Source organism: Antrostomus carolinensis, unplaced genomic scaffold (assembly GCF_000700745.2).
Source record: "Antrostomus carolinensis isolate BGI_N321 unplaced genomic scaffold, ASM70074v2 scaffold23056, whole genome shotgun sequence".
Classification (NCBI taxonomy): Eukaryota; Metazoa; Chordata; class Aves; order Caprimulgiformes; family Caprimulgidae; genus Antrostomus; species Antrostomus carolinensis.
Window position 1 is genome coordinate 23,451 of NW_010322847.1, and position 20,169 is coordinate 43,619.

The window sequence follows — 20,169 nt, forward strand, 5'->3', positions numbered from 1 at the left end:
ATTTTTGGTTTAATAGCTACATAATAGTTTGGGGATTTTTAGGATGATTAGTGTGATTCTCCTAATGTGTTTTTCTGTTGCAAGTGGCTGGCTTGGTTGGAAGAGTAAACATGAAGAAGAACCTGTCCAAAAACAGAAACCAAAAGTTGAACCTGCAACCCCATTGGCAGTGAGGTAAGCTTTACATACTGTCTCAATTGCTTTAAATCTCTTTTGTTTTTAATTGTTTGAATTATTTTGAAAGGTGCATAATTAATGAACATGTATTTTTCTTTACTTGAAGCGGTGATGATAGTTTGCAGTCATTTGTTTTAAGCTTTGTTTCATTTCAGTTTATCATTCTGGACAAATTACTCATCTCTTTCACTTCCAGTGTGTGTAAAAGAACAGTTTAATGACAGTATAAGTACACTAATATCAGTCCTGAAGTTTATCACTGAAGAGCTTCAGAGAAGCTGCATGAAGTGCTTGCTGCTTAAGATTTAAAAGCCCCTCAAAAAATTAGAAGATATCCTGTTTCCGTGTTAATTGTGGAGAGCAGAGAATGGGAACAACAGGTTGTAGCCTAATGTTTTCAAGAACTGATAAAAGACTAAATTACTTCCTGACTGTTTTTCCTGATATTTTTTTAAAGTATTCTCAAGACTAGTCAGCAGTAAGAGAGGGCTTAAAAGTAGGCCACTGCTCCGAGATCCTTGCCTGACAATGCATGACAAGACAATTGCTTATCTTAGTTTCTGAACTTTGATTTTCAAGTAGGACTTTAACAGACCTACGAGATCTCCCAGTAGACCACAAAAACTGTTTTCATACTTTTCTCTTAATTTTGCCCATACTTTTATGTTACTTTTAAAAAAATAAATCTTAGTCCTTATAAGATATATTCTGTTTATGATTCTGAAGAAAAATAGGTATCTAATGGTTTTGCTTGATTTTCCTTTTTTTTTTAGGTTTGGACTTCCAGATTCCCGTCGCCATGGTGAAAGAATATGTCTTTCTCCATGTAACACTTTGGCAGCAGTAACAGATGATTTTGGAAGGGTTATTTTACTGGATGTTACAAGGGGACTTGCAATTCGCATGTGGAAAGGTATGATAGTGTATATCATTATAGCAAATAATATTCTTCAAAATACTGTGTTTTGTTATGTTCAGACTTAGAATTCCAGGTATTTTTCCATTATTAATAAAGACTTAGTACATCGTGTTATTACAAACCAAATATTAAAGGCAGATGTCATATAAAGACCATAAGGGTATTGTACTAATCCTTGAAATACTGATATGGCATATAGTAAAAATTTGGTCTGTTTGTATTGTATAGATTTTTCTTTTATTTTTTTTCCCCACTGGCTGAATCTCAGCAGAAAGCCTTTGACTTAATTCTTTCACTTTAGCTCTATTATCCCAGGTTCTTTCTCTTTGTATGCTCTAGTATCTTTTTTAAATCCTGCTGAGAAAGGAAGCAGAAGTTTGAAAAATCAGTAAGAAGATACACAACTTGTTAGATTCTTATTTCATCATGGTGACTGCGCAAGAAAGGACTGTTCAGTCTCTTCTAAACTGAGGGCTTTTTGAAAAAAAGAATGCAGATGTTAAGCTCTCAAAGTGTAATTATACCTAATGTTACAACAATTCTTTTTTTTTTTCTATAGAATTAGAACTTTGCAGCTTTTTAGGAGAAGGAAGATACGTTTTAAGAACAAACAGACAATCTCTAGCTCTTCTCTCTCTCCCCCACACTACCAATTCAGAAAATTAGTGCTCGTGAATATAGTAGTTATTTCAGCAACACACTAATAGTGTAATAGCTAGAGGAGTCATGTTTCCCATGTGCATTCTCCTTATCTGATATTTTGAAGCTTATTAGCTATAGTATGTGCTTTCTGATTTTCTTGGACTTTTTTTTCCTTCATTACTGAGAGCTTCATATTATCTAGGAAGTACTTTTCTCATTAATCGAGTTGTGAATACTTTTCAACCTTCTTGGTATAATATATCTTTTTATAAACCTGTTTTATACATTAGTATTTCACTTGTGGTTTGGAGTCTTCATTTCTATTTGCCAAACCCTGACATAGTTTAGTGATGTCATTAGAGCATCTCTGCCTTTTTTATTTAGGAAGATTTTATGAGGGAACGTATTTGCATTACCCAGAGAGAGAGAGGGAAGAAGAATATTTTAATTGGGTTACTAAAAACTGCATTTTAATGATGAAAACATATGAATGGAAACATATTAAATAGGATATTTAAGTTTTTATTCATAGGTTATGCAAATTTCCTTCCTTAAATCTTTTTTTGTTGTCTTGAAGCATGAGAAAGCTGGACACTTACTACAGATGCTTCTTCTCTGAGAAGCTTTTGCATTGGTGTAATGTCCAAAGTACAGACCTGATGAGTTTTGAGGTTTTTTGTGGCTTCTCCAAGAGGAGCTTGTTCTTCCCCAAAGCTTTGCAGGAGTTAGCATTTGGCTCTGAGTTCTCTGGTGGGCCCTGCTTTGAGTCAGTGGACCACAGTTCTTGACAGGAGTCTGGCTCCTGGCCAGAGTTGCACAGTTTGAAACAAAGTTTAAGACAGGTTGCTGCTGGGGTAGTACTTAAGTGGGTGGTGATGGGTATTAATTGCTGTACACTGATAAACTTCTATCTTCTCTTACAAAGGATACCGTGATGCAGAAGTTGGTTGGATACAGACTGTAGAGGACCTTAATGAGAGGGAAACTGAGAAGATGGATTTTTCTCCTTTTGGAAATGCACAAGGTCCAAGCAGAGTGGCTCAGTTCCTTGTGATCTATGCTCCGAGGAGAGGCATTCTGGAAGTATGGAGCACGCAGCAAGGGCCTCGGGTTGGAGCCTTCAATGTGGGCAAGTATTGTAGGTAAGGAACAGTTAGCAGGTGGGCATGTTGGCTGTGCTGCTGCAATAAAGTGGTACATGGATGTGCCAGTGGTAAAAGTGGAAAGTGCAGGGGAGCGATTTTCATGTGTTTCTACTGAATGCAGCTTGTTGTTGTTTCACAGAAGGGGATTTTGTCCTGTTTCATCATGCTACCATCTTTCCTGATAAACACATTTAGCAGTTGTTAAACCTTAGCTTTATAAAATTTATCTTATTTTTATTCAGTATATGGAAAGGGAAGGTTTCTAATTATGTTCTTCACTGTAAAGACCATGTTTTTTCTTGGTTTCAGATTGTTGTATCCTGGTTATAAAATAATGGGTCTAAACAACGTGACCAGTCAGGGATGGCAGCCCCAGACTTACCAAATATGCCTTGTTGATCCAGTCTCTGGAAGTGTAAAAACTGTCCATGTCCCTTTCCATTTAGCACTGAGGTAAGGACTTTCTGTGCTCTCTATAACCAAATGAATTTCATTATTGTTTTTGGAAACAATGCTTTATTTAGTGAGTGCAATTCTGGTGTTCCTTCTTAAGCTGATTAGTACTCTGGTAATAGTCTCATTGGTTTGTATGCATTAACTTGATTTTTATTAATGTGGTGTTACCTTAAATTAGTATGATTAATTTAAAAATAAATTTATTTTTTCAAAATCGTTCACTTTATTACTCTTCACTGATACAATTGAAATTATTTCCCTTCAGTGATAAAAAGAGTGAGCGAGCAAAGGATATGCATCTAGTGAAGAAGTTAAATGCTTTACTCAAAGCTAAAACCTCAGATCCAGGTAGGTTCTCTCGTATAATTTAAGATTGTATGTTATCAAATGGTTCTTTTATTACCTGTCCTGTAAGTGTACAAACACAGGTATGATTGTGCATTCTAGCAGCTCTATGTGCTATGACTTATGGTCTTTAAGTAGTTTCTATTCTTTTTTTATAAGTTACCAGATCAAATTTATCTCATACAGAGATCCAGTACAGGCCTTATCTGCCATGTAAATTTTAACTAAACTCTACTTTGAGTGCTTGCATAAAATGTGGTCTATTTGCAACCCATTGTGCTATGTAATGGAGCTCAGTGTTTGACTCCAGATATGCTTCTTTCTGTAACTGATATATATTTCTTACAAAAGATGGATTTTGAGTAAGAGATGTCACTGAGCTGTTATTTCATTTTCCCTGAGCTTATTTTTGCGTCTTTTGTAATAGTGTCTTAATCTCTATAAGATGAACCCATGTGCATCTTAACTGTGGTGTGGGCTGACTTGCTTTTCTGAACTGAAGTCATGATTGGTTTTTTTGCAGATTTGATTGAAGCTGAAGCAAAGGAATTAATACTTGATATCAAATACCCTGCTACAAAGAAACAGGTGAATATTTAGAAGCCAGTATACTTTAATATCAATCTTTTAAAATCATCTTTCAAAATACGTTACTGTTTTCCTAGAGTTACTTGAAGCAAATAATTGAGCTATTTTGGTAGGAGGTTTTTTTGTATTTTTTTGTTTGTTTGTATGTTTGGGGTTTTTTTGTGTTGGGTTTTTGGGTTGTTTGTTTTTTTTTCACAACATATTGACTGGAATTAATTTTCACTTATGACTTCCCCAAGACATCTTCCATAATAGAAAGTAAAAATAATAAAAAGAGAGCAGACCTTTCTGTAGCATCAAATTATGCCACAAGTATAATATATATGTGAAGACAAAATATAGATGAAAAATCATTGTCCAAGTTGTTGTTTGTTGGCTTACATGTTTTGGCCTTATATGTTTTTCCAGTAAAATTAAGTAAATGTTTAATTCTGTTGAACCTCTGCTTAACAGGCTCTGGAAAGTATATTGACAAGTGAACGAGTGCCACTTTCATCTCTCACAAACATCACTCAGACGTTAATGGATAATTTAAAAAAGCAGGGTAGGTGGATATTTATTTTGCAGATATGGAGAGGCATTTGCACTTTGTCTGCAGTGCTGTAAGACTATTGTAGAACTATTCTGTTCCACAGGGAGACCAGACTTGGTCTGCTTAGTTTTGCTGCTAGATATCACAGGATGTTGCTTCTGCATGTTTTGTTGGGTTTTTTTCATACAGACTGCAAATACCTTGCTAGTAAGTACGCTTTACTATGCTTGCTACGCGCCTTGTAATTTAGGATTATATTCAGAAAGAAAAAACCCCAACAACTAGGCTGGTTACTCATATCCAGTAAATGCTTTCTTCAGAAAGAAGCTTTCACAAACTTTTGTCTGTATAAGTTTTAGTTTGTTCTCTTGTCTCCAAGGAAGGCAGTAAGGATATGGTATTCTGGATCTGTGAGTTTTAATGTACAGGGAGCACAAAATCCTTAGTGTTGAGGATCTGAGCTCTGGCCAGATACCTAGTATCTTTTCTTGGCAAACTTCACTGAAGTTATATTTCATATGTTTTGGAGAGATTTCAGAGCCAGTGTCAGGAAATATCATTACCCATTCAAAATCTTGTAGCTGAAAGTCTGCAAGATTGTTTCTTTGAAATGATACACTTGAATCTTTCTAAATTGGGAGAACCTTCCTTGTGGTTTAGGTTACCAGTTTTGGAGATCTAGGTGGGTATTGAGGAATAGTGTGGAGAAGCACGTGCCTGCTGCTTCCTTTGCATGTGTTGGGACTTTTCTCAGCAATAGAAGTCTGCTTTTTTTTTTTTTTTTTTCTTTTTTAATCACTGGTTTCATTTTGGCTTGTTAGAAGATGAGGCTTTAGCAATAGGAGTGAAGAGAGCCCTAGCACTGTTGTGTAATAATAACACCTGAGTAAACCATTTGTCAATTAGAAAGGCTATGTCCCTTGTCCTGCCCCAGCGAGAACATGCCAACACGTTTTTATAGTTTCAAAGCCTTGAGGGGAAATCTTTCTTTCACTTGCATCAGTGTTTTGAGGTTTTTTTACCATTTTCTTGAAGTAGGTAGAGGAGATTTGAGAGCTTCACACGTACTGTTCTCTACCTAGTTTTGGTCTGGCATTCCTAACACTATCCATTTCTATTGGAACTCCTAAAAAACCAAAAAGTGTAAACATGCCTTTTTACACTGAAGAGAGATTGACAGAACTGTATACTTACTGAGGTCTGTTTGTTGTTTGTATTTTTCATGTTAATCTCTCATTGTCATACATAACATTACTTCCTCACTGTCACAGAAAAGAACAAACTTGGCTGACGATTCAGCCTTCTAATTTCAGAAGAGCAGTAGCAAATCATTCTACTTGTGCTTAGTAAGTAAAAGATAATGTGAAGCAGATGCAGGGCTCTGCGAATGCTGTGGTTGTGAAGAAAAGGTGAAGTGACTCTGTGACAAGCTCTCTGCATTTCTCTTTTCATTTGTAGGATTTTTAATAATATAGAAAAAGTCTTTAAGGGTTAATAGGGAGAAAATTCTGTTTAGAGGCTGTTTCAGGTGAAGATGATATATTCAGAGATATCTTTTCTATAGAAAGGTCCTTTTAGGATCTCTGTAAAATGCTTTATTTTGAAACAAGTAAGTTGGAGCAGGGGTTTTTTTCAACATTATGTTGGTGTTAGCTTCCTATATTCTACTTGCTTTAATTGTTACTGAAATTTCAATGTCAATAGATACGTGAAATTTCCGAGACTAAGATTGTAGAAATACAAAAGGTGTGTCTTTCACAGATAAAATTGAATTAATATCAGTAGACATCAAGTTCTCTTCTGATGCAAGGAATATGCTTAAAATATTGGCATAATGAATAAAAGTTTATAGTTTGGTATTTAATTATGTTTGAGACTTTAATTCTGTCTGAAATAATGTTTGCAACTTAGTGTATTTCAGTTTTTGGCAGTCTCTGTTTTGATGTTAAACCAGGAAAAGACAATAGATTTTTCTTTATTCATTTCTGCATTATCAACTTCCTTCAGTTTAAAAATGAGTCTTATCTTTTTCTAGTACTTCTTGTTAAAATAATTCTTTTTTTTTTTTACTGCCATGAATTAAATACAATCATTGCAAGCAGCCCTGCATAAAAAAAATGACACTGGGAGACATAAGTCCTCCAGTTCTAATAAAGGAAGAGTTTGATGCAGCTGTGAAGTATGTTTCACTATTCCAGGCTACTGTTCAAGTTCAAATGCAGTTTTATTTCTCCCTAGAGCTTGAATGTGTGGATGAAGGACTACTGCAGTTCTGTGCAAACAAGCTAAAGCTGTTACATCTTTATGAACTAGTTAGCAAACTGAATTCCCAAAGCATACAGAAAGACACTCCACCCTCAGATCATGTGAGTAAATTCAAAATTCAGTTGTCTTACAGAATTGAGTGATGATTTAAGCATAAAAATATGTTTTCAAGGCCTTGGATAAAATAAGTAGGTAAGCAAGTTATCTGTTTTTGTGGCCTGGAACTTTTAATGAAGTAATTGTTTTGTAATGCTTATTTATTTATTTATTTTACTCCCCCCCCACCCCGTACAAATGCCTACTAATTCATCTACCTAATATCCTTTAGCCATCACATGAAGTTCAGACAGAAGTGAAAATCCAACCAGGATCTCCTGATTTCAGTCCTTTATCCAAAGTACATAACATATTCTTAACTTTGTTTAGTTTTGGAGGGGTATTTTTTGGCATAGAAATTACAAATTCTGATATTTGCTTGTGTAGCATCGTAATTTGCCTTGATTTTGATATAATTTATAAAAATGCTTATACATTTATAAAAGCCATATGGAGTGGTGTTATGTGGGCTTGTTTGCTTGATGGGTGATTCTTATACTGTGAGCAGGATCTAAATATGGGAAATGTATCTGTTGAAATCCTTAAAAATGAAGCTAGACAAGTTCTTCCTTTGAGCTGTGATTTTGATATTATTCAATCATTTTGTCCCTTTTCAAAGACATTTTTAATGTTCAAAACAAAATATTTTGACTCTTCTGACTTTTTAGTTTTTACTGTGTTTTGAAAAACATCTATTTGTATTAGTCTTGTGATGTTTTGGTTTTTGGTTTGTTTTTGGCTTTTGCTTGTCAGGACTTGGCTAAACTGCTTCGGCTGGAAGAAAAAGATTTTCAGAGGCTCCAAACTTTGCTGGAGAACTACAAGAAAGAGAACACCCAACCTGCTGCTCAGTTTGCTGATGAGAAGGATGACATATTGTCTGTGAAAATGTTCTTAGAGTATTTGGAATATGAAAAGGATGTGATTAATGTGAAAAATATGGAAGATGGAGAATATGTGACTTTAGGTAAGAACTGTTAAACTGTCAAATTACTTAGACTGATTATAATCTAAGATGGTATAAATATTTTAGCCATAACGTGGGGACCTTAACAAGTTTGTTTGCCTTGAAGTAGTATGTGACAGTGCTGGTTCTAGACTCTTACCTTTAGCCATAGCACAGGTCTTTCTACCTAGATGTATATTAGTACAAGTTGACTATATCTGTGGATATAATTACCCTAAAGCCATGTTATCATTGTTTGTTAATCTATTAACACCACTAAGTTGGACAGTAGTAACTAGGTACTTCACAGAGCAGCTGTATCCTGCTGTTTCTTTTGTGGTTGCAGCACCTCAAGAGTTCAGTTAATGACAGGACTGACTTTAGCCTCAGAGATGGGGGAGCTGAGCTGAGGCAGCACAGGACCACAGGGAATAATGACCCCTCATTTGTGGAGTTGAGGAGACTTTGGACAATGTTGATCTGAAATACTATGGATGGGAAGAGTGTCTGGGGTGTCTGTTGGTGTGTGGGATGGGGTTACTGTCTGTAGTCTGTTTTAATTTGCAAATCTGTTTCAGTCTGTCCTTGAGGGACTCTTGGGAGATAACTAGTGGAAGCAGCTTCAGTTAAATCTGTCTCAAAGGCACTGTCTTTCCAGATTATTTGTTTTCTGGGGAAATTTTGGTGCAAACAGAGAATTCTGTGCACAGGTTTTGTATGGTGTTCAATTTGTAGCCTCCTGCTTCTTTTGGCTATAATTGTCAGACTTTGAGAGGAATTGAGATTGAAAGGTTAGGCAGAAGAGCTTGGCTTTTATCTGTATGAAGATTAAAAGCTGTTTCTAAGTAATCTTAGAATTTGCATTTTCTCTACTGTGACACTATACTTGCTTTTAAGAACTGTTTAAGAAGTAGTCCTGTTAAGGTATGAATTATGTAATTGTTTGGGTTTTTTAATTGGTTGAAGTACCACTGGTTTGCTATATAAGATACAACGTGCTGCCATGCAGTTATGGGTCAAACTTGTCTGACACTTCAAGCCCTTCTTTGAATTGAACAAAATGTGAAATCGAAGCAGTACAATAATCCTTGTTTTGTTACAAATCCACTTTCCATATGGATATAAATCCATTTTCTGTAGTGGTAGGCACACTTATGTCCTTTGTAATGAACTTTCTTCTCCACTAAGGGTAAAGCATCAGGGTATCCTGGATGTAACTTAGTCCTTTGTATTACACTCAATGGGACCTGATCAATAGATGATCTTTCATGTAAGTGTAAGGGGAGATGCTGTGACTTTAGATGTCATTCATAATGTCAAGTAATTTTTGCTTCAGGTAGTTTTTTCTTCTGGAAGTGTTTGCGTGGGGAGAGTTCCACAGAGGAAATGTGTAATGCATTGGAATCGGCAGGTTTTAGCCCTCAAATCTTGTTGGTAAGATATTTATTACATACTTTACAACTTCCATTTGAAAGGAAAAATGCTGCATGTTGACATTTGGATTAATGCTGTATTCAGGCTGTGTTCAAATACCCGCACATTCAGTTCTTTAGGTGCTTGTATTTATATTTCCCACTTAAGAGCCGAAAAAGAAAAAAAAGAAAAAAAAAATCTTCTAGTTGAAAATATGAGTTTTGTAGTGGGAATGTCTAGAGTGTGCATTTAGGACTACAAGATTTGCTGAAGTTTTTCTTCTACAAAGAAGCAAAAATTAGGAGAGTAGTTAATTTCAGGTACTGATACATTTGTTTTAATTCCTTTTTGCAAGCAAGCAAGGAAGTTTAAAAAGAATTAAAAGTAAATTTTTCAGAATTTCTAGTAGTGTTCAGACAATCATCCTCCTCTTTCATCTGCATGTAATTTGGGTCTTTTGCTACTTTTCTTCCATACACTCCATAATGATGAAAATACCTATTTCACTATTACTTGCCTGTGTTAAGATTTTGAGCTACAATATTAATAACTCCTAATGTTTACCAGGTTGAGATTGCTCACACACTGGTATTAGCTGGCTGTGCCTTCAAAAGAGGGTATTCTCTAAGATACATTTCTAAATGAAAGATACCAATTGTATTGTTTAATTTCAAAGTCTGTCACAAGGTGCCTTATGCAATATATTTTTAATTTTCTATGCTAATATAATAAGGATTCATGGATATAACATTTCTGCTTCATGACACAAAATTTGTTCAAAAAAGTGTTTGCATTAGGTATATTGCAATATAAGAGTTTCATTCTCCTACTTTATTTACATATTCTTTTTTTTGCAGTCACTTCTTCTCAATTTATGGCTTTCTAAGGAAAAAGATATTCTGGACAAACCAGATTCTGTCAGTTGCCTTCACACTATGCTGTCACTTCTGAGCAAAATGAAAGGTGAAATGTGCATTTGAAACACATAAACACAACTGATATTAATTATTATTAGATATTTGCTACTCTGACTACCCTACATTATCACTTAGGGTTCCTCCATGCCCCCCGCCCCTTATGTAACAGAGCTAAGTGCTGCATGTTCATGAACTAACTAAAAATACAATCAAAATCTGAAAAGTGTCACAATTAAAGGCCTTCTTCATGCCCTGCAGTTTCACTCTCTGCTAAGTTGACACAACTCCTGTTTTGCACCAGTAGGTGACTGTCCAGCTCCCTTTCCTCCCTTTTTTGAGTGTATAGTCCTGCCCCTCTCCCTTGTGCTGACTGGCTTTCAGAAGTCCCTTTGGAGTTGCTCTATCTCATTGAGACACCATTATTCTATGCAGCATTTGTATACTGAACATCTCTGTAACTTGAGGGGTACTCTATAAAGTCAATTTGCCTTTATTTGGGGTAAGTAAATACTGATTCTCCTACCTCACACAGAGCTGCTGTGTATATTTCTGTGCCAGGTTCCCTTATGTCTGGTTCACCATAGGGCACCATTATCAGCTTGAAACTGGGAGCATGAATAAGCTACTGCTGCTGTCTGAATAAATTAATTCTGCTGAACACGAGGTAGCCTGAAGAGGGCCAGCCTGAGTGCACTGAATACTTGTGGCATCTTGAAATCACAAAGGAAGCTGTCTGCATTGTGAAGTGTCATTTTGTAATATTCCTTAGGTCTAGTAAACGTGCAGCAGGTTTCACTATCTAGTGATTTAGATCTATTGCCTGTTTCCCACAAAGGAGACTTGGAGAACGAGTAATTAACGTCCTGCTCTTTATTTTAAATTTGAGTTATAATCTAGAAATTGTATGCTACATATCTAGAAAAAGATAATGTAGAATAATTGGAGATAGCTTCTAATATAAGCTGTATTAATATGTGGTGCTTTCAGGGTTGGCTGCTGCTTTACTAGTTTTAACACCCAATTTCCCACTCTCCCTTTCTGTACAGTTGCTATAGATGAGTCATGGGACACTCAGCCGGTGTCCCCATGGTGGCAGCAGATGCGTACAGCTTGTGTTCAGTCTGAAAACAATGCAGCTGCCTTGTTATCTGCTCATGTTGGACATTCTGTGACTGCACAGATAATTGACAGTGTGACAGAGAAAAATGTAAGTCATCTTGATCCTCCCCTTTCTATTTACTTTATCACTTCTATGCAAATTGCTGTATTTGTAATGGAGTAACATCCTCAGCATTAATTTGTCATCATGTGCATGCCATCCTGCAAACCTGAAAACTTGTATTTGAACTTGAAGAACATTATGCTGAGGTGAATGAGTGATGTATCAGAAGTGTTTACTCAACATATTTAAATATGTGATGGAAACTATACAGTGAGTTTTTCTCTTGATCACAAATGATGTTAACAAACTTAAAGCCTATGCAGTTTCCACATGAATTTGAGAAGTCCACTGAACTTTGGATGGTAAGCTTGTTTTAACATAGTTGTGATGATTTATTTTTATTTTAAATATACTGGTGAGTTTTCTTAGCACTGTTACTGTGCCTATTAAGGTGATGGGTGTTTGGTTTCCTTGGTAATAAGTATCTTTTCACAGAGTTGTGATTAAGACTGTGAAACTGTACATAGCATTGCAATTCAAGATGGAAAAAGTTATTCCATTCCTAAATAGCACTAGGTATATGTGTGTTTTACTAATTGACTTAACAGTTAGGTGGGGTTTAGGTGATATTCAGTCTTGTAAATAGACTGCCTTATAAATTATAACTAGATTACTGGGAAGCCTGTTAGTATTTTTGCACATTCACCTTAACTATTGGAATTCTCTATATTAAAATTGATAGTGTTGCCCAAGTAGGGATGTTGGTTTGTTACAACATCCTGTGCTTTACCCATATGCTCTCTCCTTTGTCACCTTCTCTTCTGCTCTTAAAAGAATAAAGCAACAGCTTTATTTCCCTCAAAACTTACCTTCCGTAAAGCCATTTATTTCTTCCCCCCCCTTTTTTTTCCTACCGTCCTTTGGCTTAAAGCCTAGAAGTGTTAATGGCCAGGCTTCTGAGAACTTGAGTTTGCTATCTTGGTGCACAAAGCTAAAAATCAGATCTGCACCCTATTGGAAAGATTCTTGAGCTTCCTGGCAGAGCATTTGCTGATAAACCTGAGAATTATCAAAATAATGCACAGAACTGTGATGTGGTGTGATCCAGTGTTTCTGGGTGCATGATATATATTTTTTAATATGGTAGGAAATTTAAATGTATGTGGATTAATCACATATGTAGGGAACGTGTATATAGTGGAGGACTTAGAATTAAATGTTTTTGAAGGGATTCTAACCCTCTTTTCAACTGAACATAAACTTCAGAATGGGACTAAAAGATGACCTTTTAGGTCCTTTTATTTCCTTATGTTTTTATTTAAGAATCTGCATCTTGTGAGGAGTGTGGGATATTAATTGACATTTGCTTAATAGTTAATGTACGTAACTTGACCTAAATTATTCTTCAAAATGCAGTAGCTCATAAGGATATAGCTTTCCATTTTAATACTATGCATTTTTAAAAATAAAACTGTGATACTTTAAGTGAGCAGCTCTAAAACATTTCATATGTTCTGTTAGTTTTCCCAAGTAACTGTAGGTTCAGACACGGAATCCTGGGAAGCGCTTTCCCTTGATACTGAGTATTGGAAGCTTTTGCTGAAACAGCTAGAGGATTGTCTGATACTTCAAACACTACTGCATAGCAAAGTGAGCAAAAGGACAAAAAGAGTTTCATCACTCCAGACTGAGCCTTTGGGCAGGCTTTCTGTAAAGAAATTGCTTGAAGCTGGAAAAGGTACATTTTTTTTTTTTTCTCTTGGAAAGATGGTTGATTGTCTTTCTAGTAGACTTCTGAGCCATCCTTACCTTGATTTATGATATGCACTGGAAATTGTTTTGCTGGTTACTTTTCTTAATTTTAAAACCAATGCAAGCCACATAAAATAGCAGTTTAAAATTGTAAAAAAGTATTATTGTAAAGACTGCATTGTAAACCTCTAATCAGTTGATTATGAAGTTTTCTAATTGCCAAAGTTATCCTTATGTTATTAATGATATTAGTTAAAATTTCTCTCTTCTCTTGTCCTTTGATTCTGAACCATGAATCTTCGGGGCTACATTGACTATACCTCATAATTATTTTTTTTTAATGTCCTAGGAGGTATTGCTGACACTGTAGCAAAGTGGGTTTTTAAGCAAGGCTTCAGTCCTCTGGTGCTGAATTTGGCCCAGCACGAAACCAATACGGATAGTACTGAAGAACCTGTAGAAGTGCATACTAATATCTGTCTTGAGGAACCAGAAGCAGATGTGGCCTTGGAAACAATCCTAGGTAAGAAAATAGCAATTTTTTTTTTTTTAATTCTAAATGTCTGCACAGATGTTTTAGTTGCTACTGTTGTGAAGTAGCAGAAGTTATAGTGGGAAGAGGTCTGTCTTGTAACTTCAGATTTTTTTTTTTCTAGAGCTGCTGCAACTAGCATATCAGCAATTTCCATGTAGTCTTGAAGTGGATGTACTCCATGCACATTGCTGTTGGGAATATGTAGTGCAGTGGAATAAGGACCCAGAGGTAAAAGAATTTCATTTGCAGGGAGTAACGGTTAAGAACAACTCAATAGAAGCAGTTTCACGAGTTTGTAATAGTTCATAAAAATGAATTTTGTTAAGGAGGCTGATTTTGAAAGCATACTAGTCACAATTTTTCTGTGATAAGTGGCAAGAAAAAATTGAATTGAGAAAAGGAATGCAGGTCCAGAGACTGAATGGCACCTCACAAAGACATGTTTCTAAGCTATCAGGTTCTCAAAACTGGAAGTGTGGAAATTGGATTCAAATAAGCAGCATGGAGAAGGGTTTTGACTGTATTTTATGCAAGTACAAAACAGTTTAAGTAGAACTCTTCCTCTGTTCTAGATATACTAAAACAGATAACAGAATATTATGAAATTTGTTAGACAAGAATAATTTTATTTAAAGAGGAGAGATTTTTTGAATATTCTTAGATGCCCTGGCCACTGCTTGGAATTGTCATAAGAGAAAGAAAGAAAGAAAGAAAGAAAGAAAAAAAAATACTCCTTTTTTCCAGTGACCCACTGTAGCTTCTCTAATATTGGAAAATGTTGTCCTAAGTTCAGATGATACTAAAATCAAAATTAGCATTCCTTAGATGTATGGTGCAATGTAACACCTTGCTATAGAACAGAAGGTTCCTTTGAGATTGTTAAAAACTTACTCTATCAAAATGAAATAGAATAAAGATTGAATCTTTCTAGCACAAATGGATTTTGTGTTTGAAATATGACTGTAGTCAGTGGCAGCACGTTTCAGCAGAGAGTTTGTTAGCAGTACCAAAGCTAAAACCAAGCCCTGGAAATAGTGCTCAAATCACCATGTGTTTCATAATTACTGAAACCTACTTTGTCACATGGCATGTATGTTTGTCAGAGAGTAGCAGGGAAGACTGCAATATAGAATAACTTACAAGTTTTATAACTGTCAAAAAATAGCAGCTTTAAAATAATCTACCTGAGCCCTTTAAGAATCCATAGTTTACATTTGAAACGAGATTTGAATAATGTAGTAACTTGTTCTTTTACTTTTTTGTTTTACATAAGGAAGCATGTTTTCTCATTAGGTCTATAGATCATCTAAGATGCATCATTAATGCTCATGTTCAGCATGGTAAGTATGAAGCTACTATTAAAAATTATCTTTGTTGAAATAGTAAAACAGAATAAATGACTATTTGTTGACTAATATACATGCATGCAGTTCGTAGTAGTGATGGCCATTTTGTAAAAAAAAAAACCCAAACCAACATACAACCCAAACAAAAAAAACCAAACTTTTTTGCTGACATTCAAGCTTTTGTTTTTCATGTTGAAACTGAGTTTCCATCAAAACCATGAAAATAAGTTGGTTAGATAAAGTTAATGTGTTTAACTAAAAACATTTTAAAATAAAATTGCTCTGAAACTATTTTTTTCATTTGTATTTAAATAATGGCACATGCTTCTTGCAGTCAATTACCTTTCATCCATTTCACGCATTTCTTGATACTGTGTTTTAGTCAATTTGATGACAATTGCCTTTTTTGTAGACTATTTATGTATGCAGATAAGGTGGACTCTATGCCTGAAGCACTAGTCTTAAACTTTCATGCTTACCGCCACAGTTTCTGTGTACCTACAATGTTTAACCCACTCTGCATAATATAATAATTTTAACGTGTGATTCATTGCACTTCTGACTGTATTTGATCACCAAGGTAGTCTTCTCCTGAGAAACCTGAAATCTGAAGTCCAGGTATAAAGCAGTGAGGACAACTCACAATTCCTTCTTGTTTCATTCACCATCTTCTTTTAATTCCTCCCCCACTGAAGGAACTTTGGCCCGTGGTTTTCACTCCGTGCGTGTAAGATCTGTTCTCTGTTTTGCAATTGTTCTAGGTATTGCTCTGATGATGTGGAATACATTCATAGTGAAAAGGCTTTCTTCTGCTACCTATCTAATGGACAAGGTGAGTGCAGTGTTGTGACAGTATTTTTGAGGCAGAATTTTTATTTCTAACTGAAAAGTGAAATAACAGTTTTTAAACCATTGTTGGTTTGTTTGTTTTTAAATAAGTTTGGAATATCTTTGATTTAAGCATCAAAAAACCCATGCTTATTTGGTTTATTATGTAGCAATCTGTTGGAATTGGTGAAGGAATGCATATTTTAAAGCCTCAAATCCATAGAATGATCAACTATAGGCAGCTTTAATAGCTGAGCAGCACTGGCTGCTGTGTACTGAAGACTTAAGTGCTGTGTTAGCTTGTAATTGCTAAATAAAAAGTATTTGTGAAACAGCTTGGAACTAAATGTGTGTATATATATAAAATTTTAAGTTAGAAAACAACAAATAACTGGAAGTGTTTTCTCTGATCTTGTTTCCTGGTAAGTTATTGCCATGAAACTTTCATGTTCCCACAAGCAGCAGCTTTTCCTAGTGCTGTGGTCTAAGTTTTGCGTGTATGAGCTCTTATTCTGCAAAATTTTATTAACTAACTGTTTTTGCACATCTGTTACCTTAAACAAATATCCTGTCATAATAAATGTTGCTATCTTTCAATAGTTAGTTATGTATGTTTGAAAGCTGGGAATTAGTCTTTAGGTTTTATGTTATAGACGCATTAGCACAACTGACCTCTTACCAACTTCCAGAAAAATACGTTTTCCAAATCTGTTGACACTAAATCAGTCCCAAAATTGACAGCTGAAAGTTGTCTTGAATTCAGACTTTGAAACAGCATGTTGCATCATTTCAAGTTTAAATAGTCCTGTAATTCAGGACACTGGAATCCCACTCCAGCTGCTTTCTAGGCTCTGCCATGATGTTGTGATCATTGCTTTTATTTTTTTTGTGTATGGAAGAGAGAACTTCCACATACGTGTATCTGCAGCATTTGATTCAACTTGTAGAAATTGGACCTCATAGTAACATTCCTAAACAGCATGTGGTTGAGGTGCCTCTTCTGGAGAATTAGATAGGTAAAGCATGGAAACCATGTCATAAATTTCTTATTAGACCTTCTCCAGCTCGTTATGCTGGAGCATTCACTCTTCCTTTCCTCTTCCCTTGTTCCCTGGTGTGTCTTTCCAATATCATGCTTGTATTATCACGCTCTAGTTCTGTATTATAGAAACCACTGGGAATTTTTTAGCTGCTTTTGAGATGTGAATGAGGACCTTGGGGCCTTACTTCTAATCCTAGGCTTTAAGAAGGATGAACTGAATATGAGCAGCAGTGATGTTCATTTCTGAGTTGTATGATCTGTATAAAGTCTTTTGTTGAAAACAAGCTATGCAATGTGTTGCATTATGTAGCTGTAATGAACTATTTTCTCATTTTATATTAGGAAAATAGTAATAAAAGGTTAAAATGTTGGGTAACAGATACCTTATGATGAAAATCATTTAATTGTGCTGAATTTTATTTATTTTTTTTTTAACAGGTTGGAAAAGCTCCAAAGGACAGATTATGCAGACGGGCAAGTAAAACTGCTTTTGTCTAAAGGGGAAGAAATAAATAAAAATGCTTTAATTTTAATACTAGTTTATGATTTATTTTTGAAAGTTTCAGAAAAATTCAAAGTGCAGCCCTAGAGAAAATGTTATGAATTGTAAGAAATGTAAATTAATCCTTATCTGACAAAGCAAATTAGAACAGTAGTATAACTTTGATTATGATAGAAGGTAGACTTGAGACTGTAACATGACATATTACTACTATTTTTCATGCATAATTTAATTACTTAAAACTTTTTTGGAAGACAACTGATATGCCCAAAAAATGAAATTTACTAGATGTGATTATTTGTGGAATTCAGTTGTCTTTAGAGATACAGAATTGTAAATGGCTACATTTAGCTTGATTCCTATTTTTTCCCCTTATTTCTAATTCTTTGTTGTACTTTAGTGAATATCTGTTTACCTTTAAATATAATAGGTTAATAAACTGAGCTTAACAATGTGTTTTATGTCAATAACTGTCTTCTCAAACATACAGAGCTAATAAAAGTCTGTTTCAATTCCAACTGAAACAATTTAAATTGTATGGTTTGTTAACAGGATGTAGGTATGGGTGACACAGCGATGACAGCTTTTCTTGGCTGCTGTTCAGATCTTCTGCAAACATTGCTAGAGGTAAATTTTTATTTTTCCTCTAGAAAAGAGCTAATTGATTCAGATTTAATTTTGAAGAATATGGTTGTACCAGACATAGTGCTTAGGGACATGGTTTAGGGGACTTGTCAGTGTTAGGTTAATGATTGGACTTGATGGTCTTTTCCAGTCGAGGTGATTCTGTGATTAACAACCCCAGGCTCCTGTATAGGTTGGGAATGATCTGTTGGAGAGCAGCGTAGGGGAAAGGGATCTGGGAGTCCTGGTGGACAGCAGGATGACCATGAGCCAGCACTGTGCCCTTGTGGCCAGGAAGGCCAGTGGCATCCTGGGGTGCATTAGAAGGGGTGTGGTTAGTAGGTCAAGAGAGGTTCTCCTCCACCTCTACTCTACCCTGGTGAGGCCACATCTGGAATACTGTGTCCAGTTCTGGGCCTCACAGTTCAGGAAGGACAGGGAACTGCTTGAGAGAGTCCAGCACAGAGCCACCAAGATGATGAAGGGAGTGGAGCATCTCCCTTATGAGGAAAGGCTGAGGGAACTGGGTCTCTTTAGCTTGGAGAAGAGGAGACTGAGGGGTGACCTCATTAATGTTTATAAATATGTAAAGGGCGAATGTCAGGAGGATGGAGCCAGGCTCTTCTCAGTGATGCCCAATGGTAGGACAAGGGGCAATGGGTGTGAGCTGGAACACAGGAGGTTCCGCTTAAACTTGAGAAGAAACTTCTTTACAGTGAGGGTGACAGAGCCCTGGGACAGGCTGCCCAGGGAGGTTGTGGAGTCTCCTTCTCTGGAGACATTCAAGACCCACCTGGACGCCTTCCTGTGTGATCTCGTTTAGGTTTCTGCTCTGGCAGGGGGGTTGGACTAGACGATCTTTCAAGGTCCCTTCCAATCCCTGACATTCTGTGATTCTGTGATTATGTAATGTCTGTATTATTTAGTTCAGACAAGTATTAATGAACTTCTAGACAATATGAAACTTTCTTTTTAATTTCCCTGCAAATTGTGATTGAAGCCCTGTCTTTTGCATAGAAGGCCAATATGGATGACATTTTGTGTGTGACTACTTTTCTGTGCTGCTCTGGCAGGCTGACGTTAGCAGTGACGAAATGCAGGCTCCTGTCTTAGACACTGAAGATGCCTGGGTGTCAGTAGAAGGACCCGTGTCGATAGTAGAACTAGCCCTTGAGCAGAAGCGCATTCATTACCCTCTGGTTGAACACCAGTTTGTGTTATGTACTATCTTGTACGCCATCATGAGGTTTTCTCTGAAGAGCGTGAAGCCTCTTGCGCTGTTTGATAGCAAGGTATGTCTTTTGAAAGCATACATTATTGCTTATCCTTCCTCTTGGTATCTATAACAGTTACTAGCTTTCACACTTCCACAATTTAAAATGTTCATGCATAATTTTATGAAAGACATTCGGTCCACTGTGGTGCATTAATGAAGTTGTCTCCAGAATTCAAGCAGAGACCCAAATTCGGTGCTTTTCCTTATGAATAAAAGATTTGTAGTGACCTCAGATGCATGAAAATCAGCTGGCTTGAAAATACTGCATGGTAAGGACACTGGATGACAGTTTTTTCTAGTTGCTTTGAGAAGTGCCAGATCAGAGAAAACATAAATATTTAAGGTCAGAAATGTCATGTTAGTATCACTGTTTTATCCATTATTGCTGATGATTATTCCAGAATTCTGAGCATCTCCAAGAGAATAAACAGCTTGTCATCAGAATTCTGAGCATCTTGAAGAGAATAAACAGCTTGTCATTTAATGCATATAAACCACTGAAAAAAAAGGGGGGGGTCACTGCATTTAAAATGCAGGTTATCTCCAATCAGTGCTTGACCCTGATACAAAGCAGGTACCACAAATTGAGCTTTCCTTCTCCTACCTTTACCACACTACAATTCTAAAAAAATGTAAACACTAAGTACTGGTGTAGATTCTC

General features: G+C 36.0%; 1 protein-coding gene across 1 annotated transcript in view; it reads left to right on the top strand.

Annotated features, from left to right (window-relative positions):
* Window positions 1-20,169, top strand: part of RAB3GAP2 (RAB3 GTPase activating non-catalytic protein subunit 2) — a gene marked incomplete at its 5' end in the record, with an annotated part of 36,621 nt that overhangs the window by 12,331 nt on the left and 4,121 nt on the right. Inside the window, 20 exons of the mRNA XM_010170410.2 lie at window positions 85-174; window positions 951-1,090; window positions 2,664-2,880; window positions 3,193-3,336; window positions 3,605-3,687; window positions 4,208-4,272; window positions 4,726-4,816; window positions 7,043-7,170; window positions 7,919-8,132; window positions 9,448-9,545; window positions 10,382-10,487; window positions 11,488-11,648; window positions 13,125-13,341; window positions 13,705-13,878; window positions 14,012-14,118; window positions 15,164-15,230; window positions 15,998-16,068; window positions 17,545-17,580; window positions 18,161-18,235; window positions 19,306-19,524. Of these exons, the coding sequence (XP_010168712.2) occupies window positions 85-174; window positions 951-1,090; window positions 2,664-2,880; window positions 3,193-3,336; window positions 3,605-3,687; window positions 4,208-4,272; window positions 4,726-4,816; window positions 7,043-7,170; window positions 7,919-8,132; window positions 9,448-9,545; window positions 10,382-10,487; window positions 11,488-11,648; window positions 13,125-13,341; window positions 13,705-13,878; window positions 14,012-14,118; window positions 15,164-15,230; window positions 15,998-16,068; window positions 17,545-17,580; window positions 18,161-18,235; window positions 19,306-19,524 (2,503 nt within the window). The remainder of the gene's footprint in view (window positions 1-84; window positions 175-950; window positions 1,091-2,663; window positions 2,881-3,192; window positions 3,337-3,604; window positions 3,688-4,207; window positions 4,273-4,725; window positions 4,817-7,042; window positions 7,171-7,918; window positions 8,133-9,447; window positions 9,546-10,381; window positions 10,488-11,487; window positions 11,649-13,124; window positions 13,342-13,704; window positions 13,879-14,011; window positions 14,119-15,163; window positions 15,231-15,997; window positions 16,069-17,544; window positions 17,581-18,160; window positions 18,236-19,305; window positions 19,525-20,169) is intronic.